We start from the raw sequence: 27,926 nt of genomic DNA, 5'->3' as shown, positions 1-27,926 counted from the left end.
TGTCCTCTGGAACATGTGATGACTATTCTTCCAGTTACACTAGCTGAACTTCATTCAAGTGAACTTCATTCAAGTTCACTTCAAAAAGCTAATTATTACTTTTAAAGCCCTAAATCAGGGGTGGGCAACTTGTAGGCCAAAAACATCTTGAGGGCCACAACATTATTGCACGTTCAATCTTTCTGAAAATGTTACTTTTTTTCTTTTGGATGTATTGTATTTCATTTAAATTCATGAATTATGTCCACAGCCTAGTCTGTGTGCTACAGCTCTCAAGGGGATTGTTAAACTAGTTTCCCCCACTACTTGAAGCTGGTGCATGGATATTTACATTCTTCATTTCGCATTTGTGTACATTTAATCTGCCTTGGTTTGTGTGTAATCTATGAACTAATTGAATGCATTCTACAGTTTGTAATAGTGTCTTTCGCCAACTAGTTAATTCCCCCAAAGTAATCACTGAGTATATTTTGCTTCTAGTGTGTTCAATAAAATCCTGCATTTTTCAAAGAGACAAAGTTAAAAGATCACTTAACTTGTGTAACAGAATGTAGGCATATGTGGCAAGCTGGCAAACAAAATACACAAATAGTAATAAAAATACAATAATGCAATATTGTAACTCTTGTCTCAGTGGTTAGCAAGAAATACAATGTGTTTCCCTCCTTTGACCTGTGTTCGTATATTGCACTGCTTATTGTTGGACCAGATGTTACTGCAGCCAGCCAAGCCAGTTAATAACTTGGTCACATGAATGGCCTAGTTGTGCAGGCAGTTTAACAACAGAAATGGAGATTCACAGAAGATTGCAGTGGATAGATCTGTTAAGAGAAAAATCATAACAGACCATTTTTTCTAGTCATCGAAGTAGCCGGTTCAATCTTCCATAATGCATTCATTAAACATTTGTGTGTGGTGGAGCAGGGGTGGGGGTGGGGGCAAACTCTACTGTACTGTAAGCTCTGAGCTTATTTATTTATTGCATTTTTATATCACCCAGTAGCCGAAGCTCTGAATCAGCTCTAATGGCTATCAACTATAAATTATGCATATAATTATTCTATACACACATATATAGAATGACACACATACATACTTCTTTTCCAGTTCTTTGAAGAAGGTAGAGAACAGGTGGCACCACTGCATGTCAAAGATAGAAACAGATTGTGAATCTTTTGGCCCATTGCCAGTCTGTGTGCATGCAGCAGCCAAGATTATGTTTAGTGCTCTGAATGGGACCAATCAGAAATATAGGGAGAGAAGAATGGGAAAGGTGAGCTAAATGCAGCCCCCTACTCCATATCCTCTATCATTGAGTTCTAGAGTGGGGTACACACAGCCTTGACTCTGGATCAGGTGGGGGAATTGTTTGTGTAGCAGTTGCTTACATGGCTAAAAATAAAAACAATCCTGTTTGGAGGTAGTCCATTTGTATTTTAGTGGATGTAAAAGTTTAGTATCATGACATGTATGGCTAGTTCAGATGTAATGATCATGGTTTATAGTAATAAAGCATGGTTTATTAAGTTGAGAACAAGTGTTGCCCCTCCCCTCCTTTTGCTCTCTGCTCTGCTGAATGCTGGCCTTGCTGCTCCTATCCTTGTTAGCTTAAACCACTGTTTCCTGTTAGATCTGAACTACGTAACTCTGGTTTAATCTCTGTCTCCTAACCAGCATATAAAACTAGTAACTGGTTCAAGTTCAGAGTATAAGGTCTTGTATTTGGAGACACGTTGAACTACATCCTGTGTCAGGCAACCCTCCGTATCGGAAGAGGGTGCAAGGGCTGGACAGGGGAATTCTCTCTGCTGGCAGATGCCATTCTGTCAGTGGACACACACAATTGGATTTCGCCCATCTAGCTTATTATTGGCTGGGTCTTATTGGCCAGAAATGAGAGAAGAGAAAGCTAACCTGTAATTGGCTGATCACAGCATATAAATTACCAGTAAGAAAAAGCAAATGAAGATCAGTGATGTATTTTTGATATGGCTAGATAAGCCTTGTTCAATCTTTATTCAAGAAGAATGGGGTCAGACATGAATTAAATATAAAGAATTTGTGATTCAAATGATGGTTGAAATGGAGACAATGTCTTATGAACCAAGGTGTTTTTTTAATGGACTGTATAATCTAAAAAATAGGGCCTCTGTAGTTATAAATTCCATTCTTGGCATTCAAAACTGGTAACTAAACACGAAACCACACTGACTCTCTTATTACGTTCATTTCTTGCATCAGGTATCGTCCATTGCATTCAGAATGATTTTTATTTCTCGATCTTCCCCTGCCCTCAGCCTCTTTCTCAGGGACATCAAGTTCATCTACTAGCTCAAGACAGAGTCTTAAGGAAATAATATTGAATAGTGAAATAGTTCCCCATAAAATCAGTGGATTATTCTTGGCTGATGGTCAAATTGGTATTGAGATGGCAGTGGGGATCAGTTAATGTGGTTTGCATAGTGCATTGCATCTTAATGTCCCAGCTCTCAAAATGTAACACAGTGTGGTCAGGTTGTATAAATTGTTGATATGTTAATAGTTGTGCTTCGTAACTTACGGATGGCAACAAGGGAGAGGGCCTTTTCAGTGGAAGCCCCTCAGTTATGGAATGATCTCCCCAACGAGGCTCGCCTGACACCAACATTGCTATCTTTTCGGCTCCAGGTCAAGACTTTTCTCTTCTCCCAAGCATTTAACAGCATATGCTGAGTTTTTTAACTGACCCCAGAATAGTTGTTTTAAACGGATATTGTCTGTTTTTGTTTGTATTTTATGCTTTTTATGGTTTTAAATTTTGTATATTTGTTTTTAATGTTCACTGTTTTTAACTTTTGTAAACCGCCCAGAGAGCTTTGGCTATGGGGCAGTATATAAATGATGATGATGATAATAATAATAATAATAATAATAATAATAATAATAATAATAATCAGGAGGCTTTTGAATTCTGTCATTCTGTGTATTATGTCAGCCCTGATTAGACATTAATATACTAAACAGGACAATGGGGTACACAGATTCTTGTCATAAAGTACAGGGAGCAAGAATTTATTGAATATATGGTTGGTTTGACCACCCATCAAAGGAGGAGAAGGAAAGAATGTGCTTGGATCCCCCTCCATTCCTTTCCAAGAAAATTAGTGCTGTCCAGTGTGTATGAAGAAATTGATAGCGGTTTCTGCTCACATACCACCCTTAATCTATACAAAATAAATTAAAAAGTATTTGTAGCTGTTTGGTGTTTTCATCTTTACATCATGGGTGCACAAAGTCTGCGAGCCAACCCACAGAAAAACACACAAACCAAAAGGAAAATGGGCTCTCTAGTTTCTGCCATTGAAGCCATTCCTAGAGTGTCCCTGGAGCATCCTAAGAAACTGCTCAGAATCTTGCCTGCTTCCTAAGACACTTTAGGAACAGGGTGCCAGTGGCAGGAACTATAGAGCCTGTTCCTTGAGGGTTTTTTTCCCCCATACACCTCTTTTTCTGTGGGGAGGGAAATCTTTGTAACAGAGAATGGGATGTCAGGATCAATCAGGAAGAGCATGGAGCATGAATGTAGGAAAGAGAAAGGCTAGGAACCAGGTTAGTTTGAGGTTTCTTGTAGGAGTGTTGGTTTTATCTGTTCAGAGCAGGTGACAGGCTTCAGAAATGCTCTTGGTGGAATTTGAGCATGAGGTGGGGGTGACAAGAGAGTGAGAGTTGCATTTGAGAGTGGATACACATGAGCAGCCCCAGTTACTCCAGCAGATAGCTGATGTGGCCCTTGGGGCCCAAAATGTTGTGCAGTGTACTTTAAGTACAGTATATGATGCATGTTCATATTCAACTCTTGCACTGAAATCAATGGGACTCAAAAGTGCTTAACTTTGGATGAATCATATTTTATATACATACACATAATGCATCCACCAAATTATGTAATACTTTTAATAATAAACATTATATCAGAAAATGCCTTCTTTGGAGGAGGGGGAGGAGAGGGTATGCTTTTCCTTAGATGTTGATTAACAGTCACATTCTCAATAATTTCTAGGTATTGATGACCTATTTTCCCTTCAATTTGTCATTGAGAAGACAAAGGCCTACTCTTTGAACCTTAATTACCTTTTTCATCACATAGGTTGTGCATTTTGTTTCCATGTTTTACAGAATAAAGCAATTATGGAACGTGTTACAAACTTGTCAGATACGGTAGTTGGTCTTGAATCATTTATCGGCTCTGAGAGAGAAACCAATCCATTATACAAGGATTACCATGGTAAGTTCCATCCTTAGCAATGCAAAAAGTCTGCCCTAAGTGCTTCTAGGGCACTTAGCAGTTTACCCTCCAATTGGAGTATCTGCCATAAAGTAGCATTTGATTTCATTTTGGAATATGCCTCTTAAATGGTTCACCTTGCTAACCAATCTTGATTTAGACAATTTTTCACTAAAGTGCATTAAGGCTGCAAAGGAAACATGGCAACTCCTTGCATGTTGTCAAGCCATATTACCAAGGCATGGCTCAATCAGATGTACATCTCAAAAGGCAGGCTTTGGGGAATTCACATGCAGAGGAGGCTTGGCAATCATCTGGCCAGTGAGCTGAAATTGTCATGAAATCAATAGTTTTGATCTGCCAAGTTCTAAATAGGGAACATGAAGAACAGTTATATATTTCTGTGAACAGACTGCTAAATGATACTGCACAAAGGGAGAACTTTCTTTCCGAAGATTGCTAATTAATTTGCTTGATTTTAATTAAGATATGTTTTTCAAAGTCAGAAGTGTAGCCTATGATAGAGTTTAAAATGTATATAAAAGCACTTTTGCTGTAGAAATGTGTTTTGCTAAACTGTTTTAATAAGTTATCAACAAGAGTGCTTGACAACATTTTTTATCTGGGTCCTTTTGCACAGACTTTTGTGAAACCTCTTAGAACAAATTTGGAGTGTTTAAAAGATGTTAGTGCAATCCTACATATGTCTACTCAGATGTAAGCCCCATTGAGTTAAATGAGACTTATTTCAAGGTAAGTGCATAGGATTGCAGCCTAAGAGACTAAGCTTTGTATGACAAACAGTTTTAGTTAATCCAGAACAGAGCTCTGAGTGTTCATGAATTACTGCTATTATTATTGTAATTGTATTATTGTGCTACTATAGTTCTATAGAAACTTCCAGTCCAAAGAACTGAGCTGCTTATTTGAATCCTTCTGCAATAAGACTATGAAAATGCTGTTCTACATAAGATCAGAAAGTGAAGCTTGGATGGTCCAATAGAACCTCATTTGCTTCAGCATGATTAAGGCTGTAGTTTGTAACATAAGATTATTTCTTGAAGTAAGAAAGTTAGTCACGAAAAGATGTCCTTATTTCTCCCACTTTTACAGGCCCATGTGGTATAGGTGTGGTACTGAAAATTGAATATGATGGCTTTCATAATTTATTTCATTTTTGTTGCTTCCTTTTACATACTATGTTCTTTCTTTTCTTCCTAACCAAACCACCACCATATTTCTATGTATAAATTCTTCCATTGTTATAACATTTGGAGACTTCTACAAGAATTTCAGGAATGTACTTGTATTTATACTGCTCACTTAAATGGGGAAGGTTTTGCACAATAAAAGAAATATATGACTTTTTTCATTAGTGGTTTTATAATTTAATAAATTTTGTTTGTACACTTTCGAACTGTTTGATAAGTTGCACATACTCTCCCAACATTTCAATGAAGAAAATAGGGACACTCTTGTAGACCTTCACACCAAAGTTTACTGCCTTAGCATGCACACATATACCCCACATTGCTTCTCAAACTGCTGCATTAATATGTACTAGCCTGCCACAGAGGCTAATAAACTGAGCATAACAGATTCTGTATTCAAAAACCTAAGCATATTTAATAGAATGTTTACTCTCAGAATAGATCTGGTTGGTACTTACTATAAAATTGTTGCAACTCAAACACATTCAACAATATCAATTATATAGACAGCTGATTAGGCACACTTACAACACTCTAAAAAGGTGTCCCTAGATTTCTCCAAAAGTGTGGACAGTGATTTACCACTAACAGATGTCAGAAAATACATACTGTCTCTGTTAAAAATAGACATTTGGAGTATCTGATCACATTATCCAACAAATGTGATTTATGTGATTAGGTTAATCATATCTATGTTGTTCTCACACCCCAATTCTAAATATACTGACTGTGATCCTAAAGAAATAATAAATGCACAAATAAGGGCATTGTATATTCTACTAGCACTTTCTTTCCGTGTTTTCTCTCCAGTAGCTCCCAGTCTGAAGACACAAGCTAAGAGTGGAAGCTACTCCAGATAAAATGTCAAAGGAAGCTACTTATGTGGTGTTATTCACACAAAGATTGTTACTTTTGAATTGTGGCTATTAGATGGAACCAACTTTCATTGAAATAATTGACCTACTTCCAAGTAATGGCCCCAATCCAGTTAAAGTTAGTCATAACTGAGTTCCACTGAAAGCAATAGAACAAGTTAGTTGTTCCTAATGTTTTACCTTAGCTTTAATGGGAATTAGTCACAATAACTTTAGGTAGATCAGGGCCAATGTATTATGGTATATGACTTACTGTATATATTGCACTTGCATTAAGTTTTACAAAAATGTTTTATGACAGAGTCATTTGGGAGGGGGAACAATTATAACATTCTTTCCAATGATCTAGAAGACATTCAATACTCCTTAAAATTCTTGCTTTGTATAGCAGTTTCCCTAATCTCTCCCTAAAAATGGCAGCTGAGTGTTACTTCATTTTGAAAAGAATGGTTATTTTTAAAACTAAGACTGCTTGACATAAGTACCATTTGAATTGCCCAATATTTTCACCTTTATTCATGAGATTTTAAACTAACAGAAAACTATTTTAAGCTTTAATTGTAATTTCTTGTAAAATATTGTTCATTTTCTATTGTGGAAAATGACCCTTGGGTTATTCAGAAACTATATTAAGCTGCACAGAAACCATCCAGCGTCCTTGTCAAAAGAAATCAGCTTGAGACTCAACTGACAGAATGCAGAGCTTGCAGTGTGCCTAGTATTGTTATAAAATTCCAGCAAGCTCAATGGATGTCTCACATGCAGAAAATAATCTGTGTTGTGTTTATGTAGTGGTTAAAATGTATCCAGCAGCATATTCTACAATTCTGGTTCCCACAGGAGATTTTAAAAAGTAATTATCAAGGTCCAAAACAAAATACTTTTCATTAGAGCTTCACTGGTTATCAGTAACCCATGAGCCTTGCTTTGCTGGCTGCTTACTGGTGCATTTAATAAAATAAAGATCACTCAGTGGTGCCGTGGGCAGCATGCAAGGTGATAGCCATATTTGCTTACTGTAAATACAAGAGAAAATCACACACAAACCGGCTGTAGTTTTGACAAGTATTAAGATCCCTCTTTACATCTGTACCTCTGTACCAAAGTGCAATTAGTTTTCCTCGCACAAGGATTTCTGTTTATCTTATTCTGCTTGATTACTTGAGTATAATCGCACCGTTTGCTTCATTGCTCCTGGTCGTAAGCTCCAGTTTAAAAAGGGGAGGATGAGTGTGTGTAAATATACTGAATTCTGCTGTAAGACATTAATTTACGCATCTGGATATCAGCATTTTCTTAATTCTTTTCCTCCATTACTTTTCCTTTTCACAAGGTTTGATTCACATACGCCAGATTCCTCGGCTTAATAGCTTGATCTGTGATGTCTCAGACACGAAGGACCTTGCTTTTAGATTGAAAAGGAAACTGTTTGTTATTGAGGTAAGATATTTTTATATATACAATACAATACTATATGAAAGATGCAATCTTGTCTTAAATGTTTAATTGCATTGAATTTGCATCAGCTGTTGCATAGTGTTTTTGTTGGGGTTTTGTGCTATCAATGGTTTTATAAAATATTCTTATTGTTGAAAAGGAGTACGCCTCTGCATTAAAAAAATTAAAGTATAATAAAAACAATACATTTTATTTCTAAATGAATGTGTAAAAAGTAGGCCACAACCTTCGATAACAATACATGACATACATATTTCTAAAGATGTCAGGAGCACGTTTAATTAAATGTTAATGATTTGCTGTTGCTTATGTTAGTGAGTGGGGAAATGTCTACATGTTATTACTACAGTTGAGGGTTTTTAATGTGTAATGCTGCCTAAAACGGAGTATGGTGTGAGGGATAAATATCCTTATCAGTATTCAGAAACCATTTCCTTTGCATTACTGGAATCACCTTTAGCTCCAGTGTGTCATTTTAAATACAGTATCATTTACACTAATGTCCTTAAGTAAATTTTCTACCAAATTTAAACTTTTTCCCCCTGACCTTTTATGCAGACAGTCTATGTAGAAGGCAATAATACAAAAGATTGTTTCGTTTTAGTCTTGCTAAAGAGCAAGTGAACATAAAACTATTAAGCAATTAGGGCTGATGTATTTATTAACCAAGTAAATGCTGAAGGGGGGAAAAAGAGATGGCTTTGGGGGTGATGGGATAGTAATCAGTACAGTCTCTGCAGCTTTTAGACAAAGACATAAAACAGCCAAGCAGCCCTGACAAATCATTTAGTTTAATCTCTTTTCAAATGAAAAGCTGTTAAGCAGGCCACTTGTCTTAACTGCTTGAAACCATAAAAGGAAGAATTGCCACCAATATATTAGCATATTTTTTGCTTCATCACCAAATGATGGTCAATGTGGCTTGGCACTGCTTTGGTGTTTGGGATTTCACCCTTAAGTGACCACTTTGGCCCTTATTTGACCCTCTGCCCTCCTTAGCTGGCCACTTGATAAGGTAACTTAAGAGTTCTCTTTTTCTCCCTCCATCTCTCTCACTTTCTCTCTACAATTGCAAGTTGCACTAACCTATAAATTGTTGAAAGGAGCCTATCAAGTGACAAATTAAAGTGCCCTCCTCCTAATAATGGTCATCAGTGTCCTTAATTATCTAGTCCTATTGAGAGTAGTTAATAGTTAATCAAGAAGCCAGTTTTTCAGCCAGGTCATTTCTGCATGAGTACTTGAAGTTTCTCAAGTAGAGATGCTCCCTTCAAAAGCCACTTAAAGCCAAATATACGATGAAGATTGTCATGTCTTTTTTCTTTTCTTTTAAGAGATAGTGATTCCTCTGTGGATTTTTCAGTTCTCAGAAAATAATACATTTAATGGAGCTAAACACGGTACTAGTGTAGTCCATTTTAACATCATTTTGCTTTATCAAAAGGCTATTCATCTTCTGAATCACTAGAATAAAGGACTTTAATAATCGCACTAGAGTTTAAAATGCAGAAACTGTAATTGTTTTCACTGACACAGACAAACCGGCAGAGTATTTTCCTACTGTATTAAATTCCCATTTGCTATATCTTTGAATTGAAGTATTTTGATTTTTTCCCCCACCATGAAACTTTGATCAGAAGACATTTTCTCTGTCAGTAAAATATCTGGTTACTGTTTTCTGTTGCTGTACATTTCAAACCCAGTGGCCCACTATAAAGAATTTATGTAGCCTAAGGGTAAATACATTTGATTTAGCAATGTTAAGGACCCTTTGGAAAAGAAACTGTAGAGATGCACAGATGACCTACTTGAATAATTCCAGGCCTCATTGTTAAAGATTGTGCACCTTATAAATTGTTTCTATTCTTGCTGGAAAGAAACCTACTGCTTCCTAACCCCTCAGTCTCCCCCCCCTTTTTTTTAATTTAAAGCATTTCGCTAAACTGCTATTCTTCTACCTATGTTTTTAAATCACAAGATTATTTTAAGGTAGGGCAGTAAAAGTATATTTTGTGGAATCTTATCACGTAGTTGGTTGGCCACTAAATTTAATAATTCACTGACAAAAACAACAACTACTTTGCGGACACAGATTGGAAATAAAGATGATGAATAGCAAACAGCATAGATGATAACCCATAGCAGATTTTTTAATAGATGTGTGTCATTTTGAAAGAGAGTAGAAAGAAAATCATAGAAAACATTCTTCAAGAGAAAGTTAAATGCAGAAGTTGAATGTTGTAGAGAACTAGTAATACATTCAAATGGCTGTTGTGTTGAGACCTAACTAAAAATCTCTGAAAAACAGATTAGAAGTCTTGATGGAGGAATTCACAGGTTACATGGAACAAAACTGCTTCAATTACATTTTCATCAATATGCTATTGCTTCTCGAGTAACAACAGTTGTAATGTGTTCCCTTTAATTTCTTACTGTGTTATTACAGTTATCTAATCTTTTCATAGGCTGCTTTACAGTGTGCTTATTAACAAGCAGCTTAAGTGTCATTGCGTGATTAGCATTGGTAATTTATAAGCAGATCATACTATACAGTCTACTGCTTTTAACTATTAAGTGCATGTTAATTCTGTACTAAAAAAGTAGTATTAGAAAAAATAGTGACCTTTGTAATGCACTTTCTTTTGTTAAAAGCGTATTGTAGGTTGGGTTTTAAATTGTACTTTTGCATATATTGCTAGAATACTTGGTGAAAATAAGACATTGGCTATACATACCAAAATCTGGTATTTTTTGTGGTAAATATCAGTTTACCTGATGTTTCATTCCGTTATACTTATTTTAAAAGAGTAACTCTTAAGTCCATACCACTTTTTAAAAATGCACAATTTTGAAGTTAGCTTGTCTAATCCTATTTCTTCCTACTTCGGAATCTTAATTAGAAGGAGATAAAAACCATCATTTGACTAAATTATTGTCTTGAATCTGTAGCAAAAGGTATAATCCGCAATTGGGCCAATTAGTGTACCCCATAGTTAGCTATGCTGAAGCAGGCAACTTGATTAGATCTGACACCAGCCTAGTTCCCACTGTTGTTTTGCCAGGTATGATGGTCAGACTTCAAAGGGCTTGAGGCATCAGCAGGGCAAGGTTTGGAGGCCAGCTTAGGTCCGGTCGTTAATCTCTCTGCTAAAACCACAGCAGCCATCACACAAAACAAGCTTACACGATACAATCATGCGGTATTAAAGTTTGGGTTGAGTCATGCCAATTTGCCTTTGATTTTCTGATGATTGAGTAAAAGATGGCTACATGACTAGACACATACTAAAAATGTACTGATTAGATAAGTTCCTCAAATATTTGAAATATTTTTGGTTTTTCAGTCAAATAATATGACATGCTATTTATCTTAATGAAACTTTCTGGCAGAGAAGTGTTTGAAATACCACTTGTTTTTAGTGTACTTTACATTAACGGCTCTTTTGCCATGTCTCATGTGTCTCTTCTTATGTAACTTGTTCCTCATCATTCTGAAGCAATTTCTATAAAAGTATTAAAGAAAACTCAGTGCTATGCTACTGCTTTCACTCCAACCTGAACTTTAAGGGAACTATTCTTTTCCTTGCAGAAATTTATGTTCATTTAAAGTCATTCACATAAATGGAATTTCCTCATAATTATTTTCCACCTAAATGCTGAGTAAAGTGCTGTTCAACTGATGTGATTACATAAGTGTTCCTTTCTTCTGCATTCTGATTTGTTGAAATGTTGCCGTAATGGTGACATGTTTCCATTCTGAGGAAGGCCTAGGGCTACTCTAGTATTATTCCAAATGATTGAAATTGCCATCTTGTTGACTTTCCCTTAGGCAGCTTTAGCCAGTTTACTTTTGTATTTGTTTCTCATGTTCCATCTGAGTTTGGCTAGCAGGGCATTACTACCTGGTTTGACAAAACAGTTGGAATAATAGTCAAGATATTGATATATGTCTATTGTATCTGTGTGCTCATTATACAGAATTCTCTGTCTAAAACTAAGATTTATATGACTGCTTAGCTGTCTGTGTTGGTGTAACTTGGAAGTTGGTTAGAACATCATGAAGAAAAGGCAGAATATATAACTTTTAAATGATGAATATTTTTTAAAAAAACATGTTACACTTTTTCACATGTGTATGTATTATTATTTTTATCTCATCACTGAGAATTACACAATCACCGTTATTACCATTTTTTAAAAGCTGGCAAAGAACTAAGCAAACCAAAAGACAATCTAGAATCTGCACTGGAGATAATAAAATGTACTCGATGAGTTAGTATTACATTATATTTAGTCTAAGGAAAATAGATAGGATACAGGCAGGAAGGACCAACCAGTAGGAAGGTACTTTTGCCTCACCATGGTGCTGTATACTTAGAAGTTGATCTAGGAGATCAGGTAAAGAATTTGGGTGCCATCTTTTACCATGCCTTTTTCTTGAAAAATCGAGTAGTTTGGGATACTTTCTATCAGTTATGCAATTTGTGCAATTCACTCCAGTTTATAATGGAATTTATCAGGTCCCTGGCTAAATTGGGAATGTGCTGGCATGAATAGGTACTGCACATTATTTGTAGGTCTTATCATTCCATGTGAAGGTGGCAGGTGATGGGACTTATATTGTTGTAGCCCTTCAGGGCAGAACTTGCTCTCTCCAGAGAGACTGTTTCATCTTCATCACTTTCAGAAATAACATGAAGCTTGTCAGTTTCCTCCTTAGTGGATTTTTATTTCCCCTTTCCCTCCTGTAATCAAAACACAAACGTTGTTTTAATTTTATTTTATATTATTTTCTCATATGTGTAGTATGTAAAAACAATACTTGTTTGGGCTACAATATGTAAAGAAGATATGGACAGATAGGAACATAGGAAGCTTATACTGAGTCAGTCCATTGGTCTATTTAGCCTAGTATTGTTGACACTGATTGGCAGTGGTTCTCCAGGGTTCCAGCTTTTCCTGTCCTAACTGGAGATGCCGTAGATTGAACTTGGCACCTTCTACATGCAAAACATATGCTCTACCACTGAGCTATGCCCCCTCCCTGTACACTACTGAACAGCATAGCAGTAGTAAGCTTCCATATTTTCATGAGCAAAGCAAATATATCTTCTCTGAAAAAATGTTAACTTGTGGGAAACCAAATAGTGCAGAATTGGTTTGAATAATTTCAAGGCAGCAATACAGACAGTGATTTAAATGTATGTAGAAAGGGGAGTGGGACTGCAGTGGTAGGTCCTGCCCTTGATCTACACATGTTCAAATGAAAGTGCAAACATACTATACGTATGTGCAACTGTATGCTCATAGGGGTTATTGTTGCACATTCTTGTTCCTCCCCCCCCTACAACTCACATGTGTAACAAACAATGGGATCTATGGGGGTCTTTAAGCTGAGGTATGATGTGCACTGTGTTATTACTTCCAATAGGGTACAGCTACTTCTAAGTTGGTGAACTTAGCTCAAACACACTTGAAGAATTTAGTTCTAATTTGGGGAAATTAGCTCACGTACTATTAGATTCAAAACAGGATTTATTTTTCCAAAGATTGTCCTCAAACACAAACATACACAAATGTTACAGTGGAGAAAAATGGATTGATTGGGATACCCCACCCCCTAGCACACAGGATGGTTTACTGGTTCTAAGGGACCTAACTAATGCACAGAAAAGATGAAGATTGGGAAAATTAGCATTGCAAAAAAAGAAGGTGAAGATAGTACTAGGGAAATGGCAGAGAAGGGGATTGTAAGGCTATATAACCAGAAAAGCATGCTAGTGAAGGTTGAACCATGGGGGCAGAAATGGATAGAACTGGAAGAGAAAAGAAATAGTATAAGAGATGGCTATTTAGCTGATTTGAAGGGAAGGGAACCCAATGGACAGCACTTTCAGATTGGTTGCAAAAAAGTTCTATGGGCATAGAATACCTTTGGGTTTTTCAAGTCTGTCCCTAATCACAAAAATGGGGTGTAAGCCTCACTCCAAATTATAGATAATGGGGTGTACCATGTTCTCAATAAACTTCCAAGAGAAAGGCCCTTGAATGGGTGGTGATGTGGAGATTGAACAGAAATTAAGCCATAATAACCCAAGAGCCACTGTAATTTTGGTTAACAATAGATTTAGGGTTTCCAGTAGAATTCAAGGATTTGAGCACTTCCACGAGCCTGGTTAGAGATATCCCATTTAAATCCAACTATGTATCAGGGTTGATCTCGTTTAAGAAGAATGCTATTTTAAAAGCACAACAAGAAGTGTTGCCTCTTCCCCAAGAAGTTGGATTTATTCTGCTTATTGCCCTTCAGATCAAGGATGGGCAATTCATTGGCCCTCTAGATGTTTTGGCTTACAATTCCCATTAGCCCTAGCCAGTATACCAAGTGGTGATGAGTAAGGGGAGTTGCAGGCCAAACATTTAAAGGGAAACAAGTTGCCCACCCCAGCTTTAGAACAACATTTAGTTGCAGTCGCTAAATGTGTGCCGGGTCTTGTCAGGGTTGCTACATGGAAGGAGATAACCCTAATTTATTTTTTGTTTTCTCTCTTTACTGTCTTCCTTCCAATGTTATGGGCATGATCCACAAGCCCCACTGTGTTGTGTTGCTCTGAGTCCAAAAGTGGTCACATGTTGGCACACTCAAGGTTAATGCAGCAACCCACACCAGCAATGGTCCCCGGCATTGACACCTCCCAATACTAAAATATCATACATGGACTTCAGCGTATTCAGTCTGTCACCAAAAGATGTCACTTCTCCAGTTACAACATTATAAAAAATATGGTCCTTCCTCTCTGTGCCCTTGGCAAAATCTCTGGTCACTACCATTACCATCTCTCACCTTGACTACTGCAGCCATCTCCTCTCTGGCCTTTCATTTTCTCATCTTGGTACCCTCTCCTCTATCCAGCACTCTGCTGCCAAGATAATTTGTGTCTCATGTTGCAGTGCCCATGTGATGTCCTCTCCTTCAATCCCTACACTTACTTCCTGTCTGCATAAACTTGTTATTCTCAGCTTCAAATTTCTATATTGATTTATAATATAATAAAAAGTTCTCATGGCACCTTACAGGATAAAATCAAAAAGTTAAAAATTCTACAATGCTGCAGAAAAAACAATGCAGCAGAAAAATCAGAAGCAGACAATAATAAGAGGCTTAAGACAGATTTAAGAAGCTAAAACAAATTTAAAAGATTGGGGAAAAATAAAAAAGGTCATCTGCTGGTGCCAAAATGACAACAAAGTAGGTGCTGCGTGAGCCTCTCATAACCACTACAGAAAATGTCCTTTCATCATACCTGGCGGGACCACCCAGAGAAGGGCCTCTGAAGAAGATCTGAGAGTAGGTATATAAGAGGAGATGTAATCCTTCAGGTACCTGGGTCCCAAGCCTTGAAGGGACTTAAGGGTCAAAACTGGAAGCAGGTGGAGATGACAAAGAACTGGTGTAAGGTGTTTGTATTGCCCATTCCCAATTATCACTGCATGTTACGCATGGACCTTTTCCCAAAACTCATCCATGAGACCACTTCTCTTACTTACTTCACATTCCTCTTCAAAACTCACCTTTTCCATGAAGCCTTTGGGTTTGCCCTCTATTCTGCATACTAAACTGGAACTAAGCTTAAGAGAACTTTGGCTATTGGGTGGTATAGCTATGCAGTAAATAATAATACGAGTAACTTCAGTGATTATATAGTTTTCCTCTGTTTTATCCTCGCCTCTATTTCCTTCTCTTTCCTCTTCTGTTACCATTGTGTCTATTTTTAGATGGTACCTTCATTGCTGCAAGGACCTTTCCTCTCATTCTTTGTAAATTACCATGTACATGAATGGGTCTATATAAATAATTATAATAATCGCCAGTGAACACCAGCACAAAGACAACTATATGCCACACAGGGAGGTTAGCCTTTTGAACGGAATGCATTGACTCCATCCATCCATTCTACTGGCATATCAGGGTTCTATAACAAAATTTGCCCAATTGGTGCTATAACAGCTGGCTAGACTGCTGCAACTGGATGAACAGTTGCAGCAATGCCCTGCCAGGCATGCTTGTCCAGGAGTCTTTCTCTCCTCCCCCTCCCCCCCCCAACAAGCTAACTTTGATCTGAGAATTGACTCAGGGTATCATCACACGCTGCTCCCAGAAGCAATCCATGCACAGTGGATTGCAACACTGTGCAATCCTTAGTTTCCTAAGGCTTCCCTGGCTTCCAGGCCTCTCAAGAACTTTAGTACGCCAAGAACTCACCCCCAGCTTAAGCTTTCTATCTTATGTGATATATTTTCTAGACTAGTCAGGTGTGTAAGAAGTCAGTCTATGAAAAGCAAAGAACACAGAGAGACCTTATGCCTTGTGGGACAACCTGCAAGGGGAATTATGGGACTACAGATAGAACAAAACTTAAAGTTGGCAGGATATTGTCTTTTCACCTAGAATCATAGAATAGCAGAGTTGGAAGGGGCCTACAAGGCCATCGAGTCCAACCCCCTGCTCAATGCAGGAATCCACCCTAAAGCATACCTGACAGATGGTTGTCCAGCTGCCTCTTGAAGGCCTCTAGTGTGGGAGAGCCCACAACCTCCCTAGGTAACTGATTCCACCGTCGCACTGCTCTAACAGTCAGGAAGTTTTTCCTGATGTACAGCCAGAATCTGGCTTCCTTTAACTTGAGCCCGTTACTCCGTGTCCTGCACTCTGGGAGGATCGAGAAGAGATCCTGGACCTCCTCTGTGTGACAACCTTTAAAGTATTTGAAGAGTGCTATCATGTCTCCCCTCAATCTTCTCTTCTCCAGGCTAAACATGTCCAGTTCTTTCAGTCTCTCTTCATAGGGCTTTGTTTCTAGACCCCTGATCATCCTGGTTGCCCTCCTCTGAACGCGCTCCAGCTTGTCTGCGTCCTTCTTGAATTGTGGAGCCCAGAACTGGACACAATACTCTAGATGAGGCCTAACCAGGGCCGAATAGAGAGGAACCAGTACCTCACGTGATTTGGAAGCTATACTTCTATTAATGCAGCCCAAAATAGCATTTGCCTTTCTTGCAGCCATATCGCACTGTTGGCTCATATTCAGCTTGTGATCTACAACAATTCCAAGATCCTTCTCGTTTGTAGTATTGCTGAGCCAAGTGTCCCCCATCTTGTAACTGTGTAACCTAGAAGCTGAGTGCTAGGTAAATGCCCTAAGATTTGGATGAGTATGCCTAGAAGATATTTTGAACCTCTAACCTAGTGTACAGTCTAGTCTAGAAGTACTTTGCATTTTAGTTTTGCTTTAACGTATTAGATCTACTGCCCATGTAATATTTTCCTAACAAACATTTCCTTCGATGTAATACATTTGGTTTAAAGTGTTTTGTGGGTAATAGGTGGAGAACCGAGGTAGTTGGTCAATTTCTAGAATGCCTTTTTACACAAGTAGTCTTTTTTCCGCCCTAACTCTTACGCATCCTGATAGCTCTGGATTTGAAGCAGGCACCACTTCTTGCTTGTATCCTATAGCAGCTGGTATAATGGCTTTGATTCATAGAAGAGGGCAAGTGGAAGCTCACATTAGCTGTTTCGAGGAATCACAGGTTTTGCCTGCACTTAGGATATTAAAAGGTGTGCAAACTATGGAGAGGCCCTGAAACAACTATATCACATGGCATGCCACAGCAACAACACAAGGGTACTGCACTCGCCCACCAGCAAGAGGTCTTACTGTCAGAAGCTGCATGCTTGAGGCACCTTGTCCTGCTCACAGCTGGGAGTAGGTCAGTGACAGCCACTCTAGAGAAGAAGGGACACAGGGAATCAATGTCCAGGCATGAGAGTCAGCCCCAAGAGTAGCTGGCTCTCCTGGCTTTGCTTCACCTTCACTTGTTTCTCATTTGCTATGTTAGCAGTCACTGCATGTGGTGGGCTGCAGAACTTTTCACTCAGGGTTACTTGTGGTCTGATCTTTGGCATGCTATGAATGGCATGTTTCTTTTGAAGCTGTGTCTTTGTGTTATCAGGATTATGCAGTACTCTCGTTTTGTGGGTTACACCTTCTGTGTGTATTTGTTACTAAAGTTAGAGTTGGCTGCAGATAAGCAGGTTTCTTTTACTCAAAGCAGTTATTGAAGAGCAAAACAAGATTTCCTACTTCCTCTTTTCATAAGAATTTAAAGCTCTGCTCACACCTTGAGGAGCTGATAAGAAAAGAACTTGTTGCTATTTTAATCTTGAATCAGACATCTGACACTTTTCACTGAATCCATCGATAACTGTTGCATTTGTTTGTTTTTAAAGTTTTCAAGTGATGTGATGTAGAAATCATGGCATCATTCCATAAGGTTACTTTTTTTTACTTTTATGCATAATCAGCAGCAGCTCATATGTCAGTTGGCTGCCAGACCAACTGTATCTGCGTTGATCAATGGCAGCATGGGGGTTGGTACCTCAGTACTGTGCTGGTGCACAGCTGCTGAGTGAGTGTTGGTGCCAAACATATGTGAAGTCAGCAGCCCACACTGGGTGCTAGCTACCTGCTCAGCAGCTACAGAAGTGCAGAGTTCTGAAGTGGCAGGCCCTAGGCCTCATGGTGTTCTTTGGTAAGGCTATTTGTGGGGGGTGGGGTTGTTCCCCTACACCACGAAGCAGTGTTCAGTAGCAGAAGATAGTGATTCACTGTCACACAAGCTGCCCCTGAACATTGCAGATTTTCTTAATCTTGCCATAAAACAAAGACTCGAGGCAACTTATAAAATCAGTTTTGCACCTTAAAAGGTGTGATGTACAAATTTCTACATTCAAACCATGTTTTTTGTGTTTTAGGAAGACATGCACATTGTGTTAACCATATATTACAACCATCCAACTTGATTTATTCATAATGTTATGAGAAAGTTGGTTATGCAGTATCACTGTGGGGTGTGAGGAGTGGTTTGAGTGCTTTTCAAACTACACATAGATGGTTATGGTTGAGCCAGAGATGGTTGCTGCTTACCAAGCTTCATTTTTTAAACTTTTGGGGGCTGTTTGCATTATATGAACATAATCTGAGGGCAAAAAACCACTTTCGCATCCCTTTGTAGAAGGAACTCCAGGTGTGTGTGTGTGTGTGTGTGTGTGGCAGGGGGCCTCAATTCCCTATCCTCACAGAGCCTTCAGGCTGTTGGAACTGCTTTTCACAGGTACATTATTTAGCTCTGTGAGAATGGGGAGTATCCTGGTAAGTCAGTCATAAAACCTCTGCAGGGAGAAAGGTGTTATGGACTGTACAGTCAAGAAACTGCTACAGAAAGTAAGTAAGTTTGGGTTGTGTGCTAATATAGGAAGATCTGTATAATATTTGAAGACTAAAAATATGGTGCGGACAGACCCAAGGTGTTAACATTTAGTATGTAGCATCTTGCCGCTGCTTTTGCCTTTAGGAAATGAAAGCACTTTGAGGCTCACTTGAAACATAAAGGCCATGTTGGATGTGTTTCCTTGTTCTATAACAAGGAACACATCCTTATATGAAGAACATGACACTCCTAGATTTCCACTTCAGCACAAGAGCCAGAAGGCAGCAGATCAAAGGAATTGTTTCTCTCTACAGTCACATTCTCACTTTAAAAGGACTAACCGAACGACATCTAGTTGTGAATTACTTCCATTAATTTTAATTGGATTGAGTCATGAGCAAGTTAAAGGCCCTAACCTAACAGAATTAAATGATAATAAAGGCAGGTGCTAGTCTAAACCATAATCATAATTTAACTGCTTACCCTGACAAGTTCTTTATTTTGTTTGTTGTAGATAAAAATATGCAGGTATGATATGGCTTTGAAATTTAGTTTCCTTGAAATTTAACATAACCTTTTTTAAGCAATAAAGTCTCTACAGGATTAATTCTGTCATACCTGCATGTTCCATTCTGCATTATTTCATCTACTAGCCAGTTCAGGTTCTTTTTACCTGGTATGGTGTACTTCACTGAATTGTTTTGTCAGATGCTGTCAAGCCAACCTACCATTGTTAAAGAAAATCAGACTAAATCATTTTGGCATAAGCCTTCCAGGAATAAGGCATAGAATATGAAAGGTTTGATGAAATCAAGGATTTGATTTCAATATTGTAAAAGACTGCCTGTCAAAAATGAAATACATTCTTTCAGAAGTTTTGAATAAATAAATGGTTTTTAAATACTGACAGTACATTTTATCCAAAGTTTTGAATTACTAGTTTTAAACTATCTCTGCTTTGACTAAAATATGTGAAATGTAGTACCTTACTCCCCCATCTGAATACTGATGATGTGAAGAAGCATGAGGAATACAGTAATATCAGTGTACACAATTTGAAAATGATAGTATCGTTGCATTTAGAGATCTGTATTTGCTAAATGAAGGTCTTAACATGAAAATTTTCGCCAGTTTTGTTTTTACTACTTATTATTATTATTATTATTATTATTATTATTATTATTATTTGTATCCCGCCTTTTGCCCAATACTGGCAAGTAACCCTAATTTAATGTTTATTTCTTCTAAATTATTTCTGTATTGACTTGAGTTTATTATTATTTTTCTGTTGTTTTAACTTGGTCTGTGCTGTACTGCCTTAGCTATTTTTTAGCTTTATAAATTTTTCATGATTGTGTTTAAGATTTTACTTGGTGGTAACCAACCCTGAGAGCTGACTTGATAGGACACAATAAAATTCTGTAATATATAGAAACAGGGGGGTATATCCTATGACTACAGTCTGAAGAGCAAGTCTAAAATTTGGAGAAGTTTAAAAAGTACCTTAGGTTATGCAGCACAGGGCTTGGTGGGGTAACAGGTGGTTCTGCCAAGGAGGAAGCAAAAGGCCCAGTTGTGCACAATCCCTTGACTGCACATAACTAGATTCTTTAGTTCATAGGCAGTAAATATATGGAAATATATTTCATATTGCAGAAAATAATACGAATGCTCAGATTTAAATTATTATTATTATTATTTATTTATTTATATGGCACCATCAATGTACATGGTGCTGTACAGAGTAAAACAGTAAATAGCAAGACCCTGCCGCATAGGCTTACATTCTAATAAAATCATAATAAAACAATAAGGAGCGGAAGAGAATGCACCAAACAGGCACAGGGTAGGGTAAAACTAGCAGTAAAATATAAATGGAATATTATATAGCCAAGTCTATTTGTGTTGGTTTGTATTAATGTTAACATACGGTAAAAACATAGGTTCGTAACCCTAGATACAAAAAAATGTTAGTTCCTACGATACCATGTATTCCAGTGGAGGAAAACACTGATGCTATCCCTCCTACATGCAGTCATCATCTCTGGTACTTCATTCAGCCCTCCTGTATTCAATCATTATCCCTCAAAACTTCTCACCTTTATAGCATTACTCTTCAGTGCATTGTGGGATGCCTTCTGTATTCTGTGGCATTCTATCACAATACCTGCCTGTCAGAAGATGCTCGCCTTAAGAACATAAGCATTGCCATGTTGCATCAAACCAGTTGTCCATCGTATTAGGCATTCTCTCTACTGACAAGAAAAACCTCACGAAGGTTCATAAACAGAGTGCTCTATGATGACATCATACCCTTGTTGCTAATTCTCATACACCCCATCAGAATTTTCCAGGGTTTCTGAACCAGCCCTATGTAGTTTCAAATTATACATGTGAAACTTTCCACAGTTTATGCTGTGATCCAGTCTCTTGTTACTTAAAATAGATTGTGAAAAGTTGTGGCAATTATAATTAAAGAAGCAAAGTACATGTAAACTCAAATGCTATTTTTCCCCTATGTAAATCTTGATACAATAAAAAGCATGCAACGTCTATGTCTTCCACATAAACCTGGTCAGTTGTAAAGGAAGACACAAATAGGTGTTGTCAGCATGCTTCAGATCACTGTATGATTATGTTCAAGAGCACTGAACCAGGAGAGGAATAAAATAATACCAATGGTAGCCTCCATAGAACATTGCAGATAGCTAATTAATGGCTAACTACAATTTTACCAACCTTTTATTTGTGTCATCCTTTCCATGGACAAATTTAAACTGTTTAACAGCAAACACCTTCATTCTGTAACATCAATGTCTCATGATTAGCATTATCATAGTTAGCTGAAAGTTGTAGTGAGATGAATGGGTTGATACAACTTTCTTTTCAATAGCTATTGTTTTATTAGATTTATAAAATTGAACTCTCTGCATAGCAGACACTGGGCCAATGTACAATAAAAACATTGAAACTTCATATAAAAACCAAGGAATAAAGAAACAAAACCATACAGTAAAATGTTTGAGCAACATTAAAACTAAAGAGCAATAAAGCATTAAACATTAAAAGCCTGACAGAACAGGACAGTCTTATTATCAGTCTAAATAGAAGGAGCCAATCTCATCGCCCTCAGTAGAGAGTTCCAAAGTCAGGGTGCTGCTTTGAAAAGGCCCTATCTCGAGTACCCACCAATCTAGCCTCTCTAGGTGGTGGAACATATAACGACCTGGTTCAAACAATCACTATGGCTTAAATAAACTATGATTGTGATGTGTGCTGGGCAGCTTTTGAATATTCAAGCCGCAGCCACAACTTGTCATGTTGTCAGAACCTGGCGGGGGTGGGTTGTGCGAAGGTTAAGCGGGTTGCTTAACCTTTGCACGACCCACCCCTGCCAGGTTTTGACAACATAACAAGCTCTGGCTGTGGCTTGAATATTCAAAAGGATAACCCATGGCTTATTTTAGAGTTATGGGAGGGTTGTTTAATCCTTTCAAAACCCACCCCACCAGGTTTGGATGACATGACAAGTCACAATCGTCAGTGCCTCCCCTTCTATTCCACATAGGTAATGTGAAAGCTAAGCCTGCCTTGGACGGGATTACACTCCCCTTGAAGACTTAAACTTGCAATTTGGGCGTAGTCCTGGATTCGGTAATGTGCTCTGCATGAACCTGTATATACAGCTTTTGGTGACAGCCAGGAGAGCTTTTGCACAGCTAAGGCTACTGTACCTGTTCTTGGAGTTTTCAGATCTGGCTACGGTAATACATGCCTTTGTTACATCTTCTTTAGACTACTGCAATATGCTCTACATGGGGCTGCCTGTGAAAAGTGTTAGGCAATTTAAGTTGGTTCAACTTCATACTGCTGCAGCCAGGCTATTGATGGGGCCAATTTAGGGAGCATGTAACGTCCATGTTACAACAGCTATTAGTCCATTTCCAAACAGAATTCAGAGTGTTGATTATGACCTACAAAGCCCTACATGACTTGGGACCAGATGAATTTGAAAGATTGTATTCTCACACATGAGCCTGCCTGGTTTTTACAGTCGTCAGAAGAGGGCTTTTCTGTCTTGCCAACGTCTGAAAGTACATTTACCAAAGCCTGGGCTCCTCCCATCTGGTCTAGGACTTCTTGTGTCATCTTGGTGATACAGAAATGAGCAGCTTTTTCCAGCTCCATCACCAGTGCAGTAATATGTGTAGCAAACCTAAGGTCCCCAGGCCTTGATAAGAAGCCACTAATATCCAGGCATATCTGAGGTTATTGAGCCATCTCTCAGAAGGAAAGGCTGAAGATTGGATGCTAACTGCTAGGATATTAATAAACTATTCAGACAAACAATTCCCATTGAAGCAAAGCTCTGGGCACTAGTTTGTCATCTACTTCATGACATACATTCTGTTGGATAAACCATAAAGTATTTGTACATTTTTCTTTCCGTATGGTGATGGATTCATCAGATAAATGGCTGTAGGTTTGTTATTCCCTGGCTACAAACAATTTCTGTGCAGTATTTCACATGTTCTTTTTTTCCTTTCTTTTATCAAATGCCTCTATGTAAACTATATGTTCTGCTAACATAAACACCTATATTACCACAATACACTTGGTCATTTAATACTTTCTCTTGAAACAAGATTTTGTTCATAAAGCAAAGCTGTAATAAGGAAATAAGAGCTGAAATGGAATGTTCCTTAGTTCTCCCTGAACAAGGTTTCTCTTCAGCTGTGCTATCGCCATGGGCTGTTTCCGCTTGGTCTGCATCATCATCAGAACTAAAAATAACATTCCCATAGTTTTATTGGCAGAGTTGTTATAGCTGCTTCTTTAATTCTCTTTAAAAATGAATGGAGGGTAAGACAACATAAATATTAAATGTGGACAAAAATTTGGTAAGTAACTACCAGGAGTTTTCCCTGTATGCAGTACTGCTAGTTAAGATTAAATGTTTTACCGTGCAATCCTATACATGACTACTAAGACTTAAGCCCCATTGTGTTCAATGTGGACTACCCACGTATAGGATTGGAACCTTAAATAGGTTTAGGTCATTCAGATTGTATTTTATATATTTTTGTCATTTGTAGTTAACTGTTTTATTAAAACAAATTCTAACTTTAATCTGTACACAGGGGGGTTCCTGGTTAATGATGTTTTAAAAAATCCTATTCAAAATTAGAATATAGAGCTGTATCAAGTTGTGGTCATTCTAGTGACAGATGGTGTCTGCCAGCAGAGCTGGAAAAAAAAAGATTTTCAGTGATTCCCCCTCCCCCTGCAGTCCCCTCTGCAAATCTGCTCCAGAGGAAATTGATGCTAGTGTTGAAAGGGAAGTTGGAAAATATCACCAATCCAACCCCATCCTCCAGTGGGGAACCTCCACTGGGTCCTAGCCCCCTCTCCTGTTCTGTTTATGGAGAGATAAGTCTGGATCCAGCCATTAGACCTGAAAGGTGCTTTAGAGATCAACTAGTCCAACCCCTGCTCAGTGCAGGATGTAACTGCAGTATCTCTTGACAGATGGCTGTCCAGGCTCTGCTTAAATAATTCCAGTGAAGGCGCCCTCAATCTCCCAAGGCTGTCGGTTCCACTGTCAAACAGCTCAGTACTATGAGGAAGTTTCTCTTAATAATTAGCAAAAATCTGCTTTGCTGAAATTTCCACCCATTCATTCAAGTCCTCCCCTCCAGAGCAATAGAAAATAACATTTTGTTTCAGAACTTTGCACATGGATTTTTTCCAGAGGCCAGGTAATAAAAGGCCCAAAGACCAGTGTCCCACTCACACTTTCAAGCGGTGATTATGTGTGACTAGTTGCGCTAAAATGCAGCTAGGACTGAACATTTGAACATGCAACTGAATATACATCCAATTGAAAGCAATAATATGTGAACAGATGGTATCCATGCTTGGATGCACATCCAGTTTACTTCCTTAGTACCTGATCCAGGAAATGATACATACACAGAAGCCTGTGTACATGTACAGATCTCCTTAGTGGATTGAGATACCTATCTGGTCTGCCATGACTTTTCCATCACTTTAGTGTTCCAGCTGACGAACAGTTAATTAAATTGTCAAGTTTCCTTATTAGAACCTACATATAGGGGTCATTTGCATGACCCAACAGCCCACCGTGGGTTATTTAACCCACATGGGGGATTCACACAGTCACCATTTTGAATATGCAACCCCCCTCTGGAGGGTTGCCATGTCATGTGAAACTAGCAAGCATTGGTTATGTGAGGCTTAAACAACCATCACATGACCCACAGTCTTTTTTGTGGTTATGCAAGGGTTGTTTAACTCTTGCATGATTCATGCTCACCAGGTTCACACAATAAGGGAACCCTGAGCAGGGGTTGCATATGGAACAACCACAACAAGCTATCATGTGTAGTCTGAACCCAGTCAATTCTGGCATAAAGAGAGATAGCATTCATAGGAAATCTATTTACAATCTAAACGTAGCTTTGGTTCTGGTATATAGCTTCTTCATGAATGACACAGTCTTCCTTGGAAATCTTCTGTGACATGCTTTGCCTTATGTTCAAAGTCATCCTGCTTGCGAGGCCAAAGAGTAAAAATAAGCACAAATCTGGTAGTGTGATCAAGGTTAGAAACTGATCTAAAGGTCTGCAGAAAAAGGCTATATATACTGTATGCTGCCACTCAGACAGAAGCATTAGGCAAAAGTTTGGGTAGGCAACTAATGGGTTAAAGCCCATGGTTATTTGTTCACTAATACATTTCTGGATGCAAATCTCTCCCTCCCCCACAGAAGCCTTGTATGCAGTCAATATAAGAGTAACCATAACTAGGGTTTTGACTAGGGGCTTTATGGTTACATTGGACTGTATGGAAATGTAAAAAATGAAATGAAATATAAAATTGTCTGATAAATATATTTTCAGAGTTCTGATGATATATTGGAAAATGCACATAGATTTATGAATTATTCAGCAAACAAAAATTCCACTGGTTTTTACATTTTTGGTGCTTTTTTTTCATTTTAAGCATTTCTGGAATTCCTGGAAAATAGCAGTTCCTGTCATTTACAAGGAAAGCAAAGAGCTATATAAATTATGATGGTTTAAATAACGTTTATAGCCCAGTAGCAATGTTGTAAGAATACATGAATGTTTGAAAATCACACTAGCTATTCTTGTTTCAAATTTCATTTAATATATTGTTCTGTATGATTTTATGATAAACAGATTATTCCTTGAACAGGAATTAAGGGTAAAGCTGCCAGGAAAAGCTTTTGTTGTCAATGTAGTTCCCGCCTCATGTTTTATAAGAGATTTCATGGTCCCATTGTAAAGAGTGGATGATTTAAAACGTGTTACCAAGATAAACTTTCCCATTGTCATTAATGAGGATGGGTAATACTGAGTGACAAGTGCATTAGGAATGACATAGAAAGAGCTGTTAGATTTGTCAGAGCATATCACTTCAGGCTATGAAACCTGATGGCTTTTGGGGGGTAATTTTTTTGCTAATGGGCCAACCCAGTAATTATTCACCTAGGTGCTTCAACATCTTGTTGCTATAACACTCTGATAGCTTTGGAGAGGTAAATCAATATTAAGTAGAACTTACAAAAGGATAGAGAAAATGACCTCTCTAATCAGAGCCAGTTCTTCAAGCTAAAGTATCAATTTAATTTGACAAACAAAATTATTTGAGTAAGTCTTTTCTCGGTGAAAAAAATCATGCTATTGTGAATTTTAAAATTCACAGACTAACATTATACTTTTCCATAACATATATATATATATATATTTTGCCCCAATAAAAATCTTTCAATAAAGACTTAAAATGTGGACACTAATGCATATAATTTACATTGACTTTATCAAAATCACATTTCTCTGTAAAGAACACTTTTAAAATATTTATCACTGAACAATTAATGTATGTCTTTTTCTGGTGTTTAAAATCTCTCCAAACTACAACGTGCCTATCAATTTCCATTTTGAACATGCAATTGGTCACTTTTTCGCCTTGATTCATCTTGCCTGGCTGCCAACCAAATTTTGCCTGTGTATACCTTCTTGACACTAATAATGACTGAGTTTCTGTTCGTTTGCGTGCAAGATTTCCCAAGCGGCAGTTTGGGGCTGGGATAAACTATCTATCATGATTGCATACAACTAATCTGCCTCAACCAAACCACCCAGTGATTGAAATTACATTTGACAATTCACCTCTCCTTGGCGTGCCTGAGGTGAACATAGCTACAGACCATCCCCGGAAGGGCATAGCAACTCTTCCATATGCTGGGGAGGATCTTTTTATTTGTGTCAAAAGACTTTTAGGCAAGCATGTAGAAACAAGGAAGGGTGCTTTTCCCCCCAGTATATTACCTTTAATTTTTCCATACCAGTCATTTATTTTTGCAAGGATTTGGGTTTTTAATGGTGATTCATTAAAGCCATCAGAATCTTGTATGCTTTAATAAGAACTCATGTAGAAAAAATATTTTTACATAAAGTTAAACTAAGATAATTATGAGTCATTCATTGTTTGATAATATACATTTATTAATGGGATGCCCAAAATCAGCAGTTTGCCATGGCAGCATTTGTTTTATAAAGGAACAAAATGGTGTCTGTAACATTACAGAGCGCTACAAGGATAAAATTGACCTTGTTTGAAAACTAACCCCGACAATTTTAGCAGTCTCTAGCACTACAGATGTCGTTTTCCCCAATTTATTATTTCATTCCACCACTGCCAAATTTGGCAGGTTGGCAGGGGCCACCCCTGCTTTACATTCTGCATCTGCTTGGAGACTGGTAAAATAGCTCTATCAAAAGAATTTTAAGGCTGCCT

General features: G+C 37.9%; 1 protein-coding gene across 1 annotated transcript in view; it reads left to right on the top strand.

The window, feature by feature from the left end:
- Nucleotides 1-27,926, top strand: part of ELP4 (elongator acetyltransferase complex subunit 4) — a 193,746-nt gene that overhangs the window by 76,089 nt on the left and 89,731 nt on the right. Inside the window, exons 8-9 of the mRNA XM_063118781.1 lie at nucleotides 4,156-4,264; nucleotides 7,684-7,790. Of these exons, the coding sequence (XP_062974851.1) occupies nucleotides 4,156-4,264; nucleotides 7,684-7,790 (216 nt within the window). The remainder of the gene's footprint in view (nucleotides 1-4,155; nucleotides 4,265-7,683; nucleotides 7,791-27,926) is intronic.

Source organism: Elgaria multicarinata, chromosome 2 (assembly GCF_023053635.1).
Source record: "Elgaria multicarinata webbii isolate HBS135686 ecotype San Diego chromosome 2, rElgMul1.1.pri, whole genome shotgun sequence".
In the NCBI taxonomy this organism is placed as follows: domain Eukaryota; kingdom Metazoa; phylum Chordata; class Lepidosauria; order Squamata; family Anguidae; genus Elgaria; species Elgaria multicarinata.
Note: the sequence above shows the minus strand (reverse complement) of the source record. Positions and strands in the feature narration are given on the sequence as shown.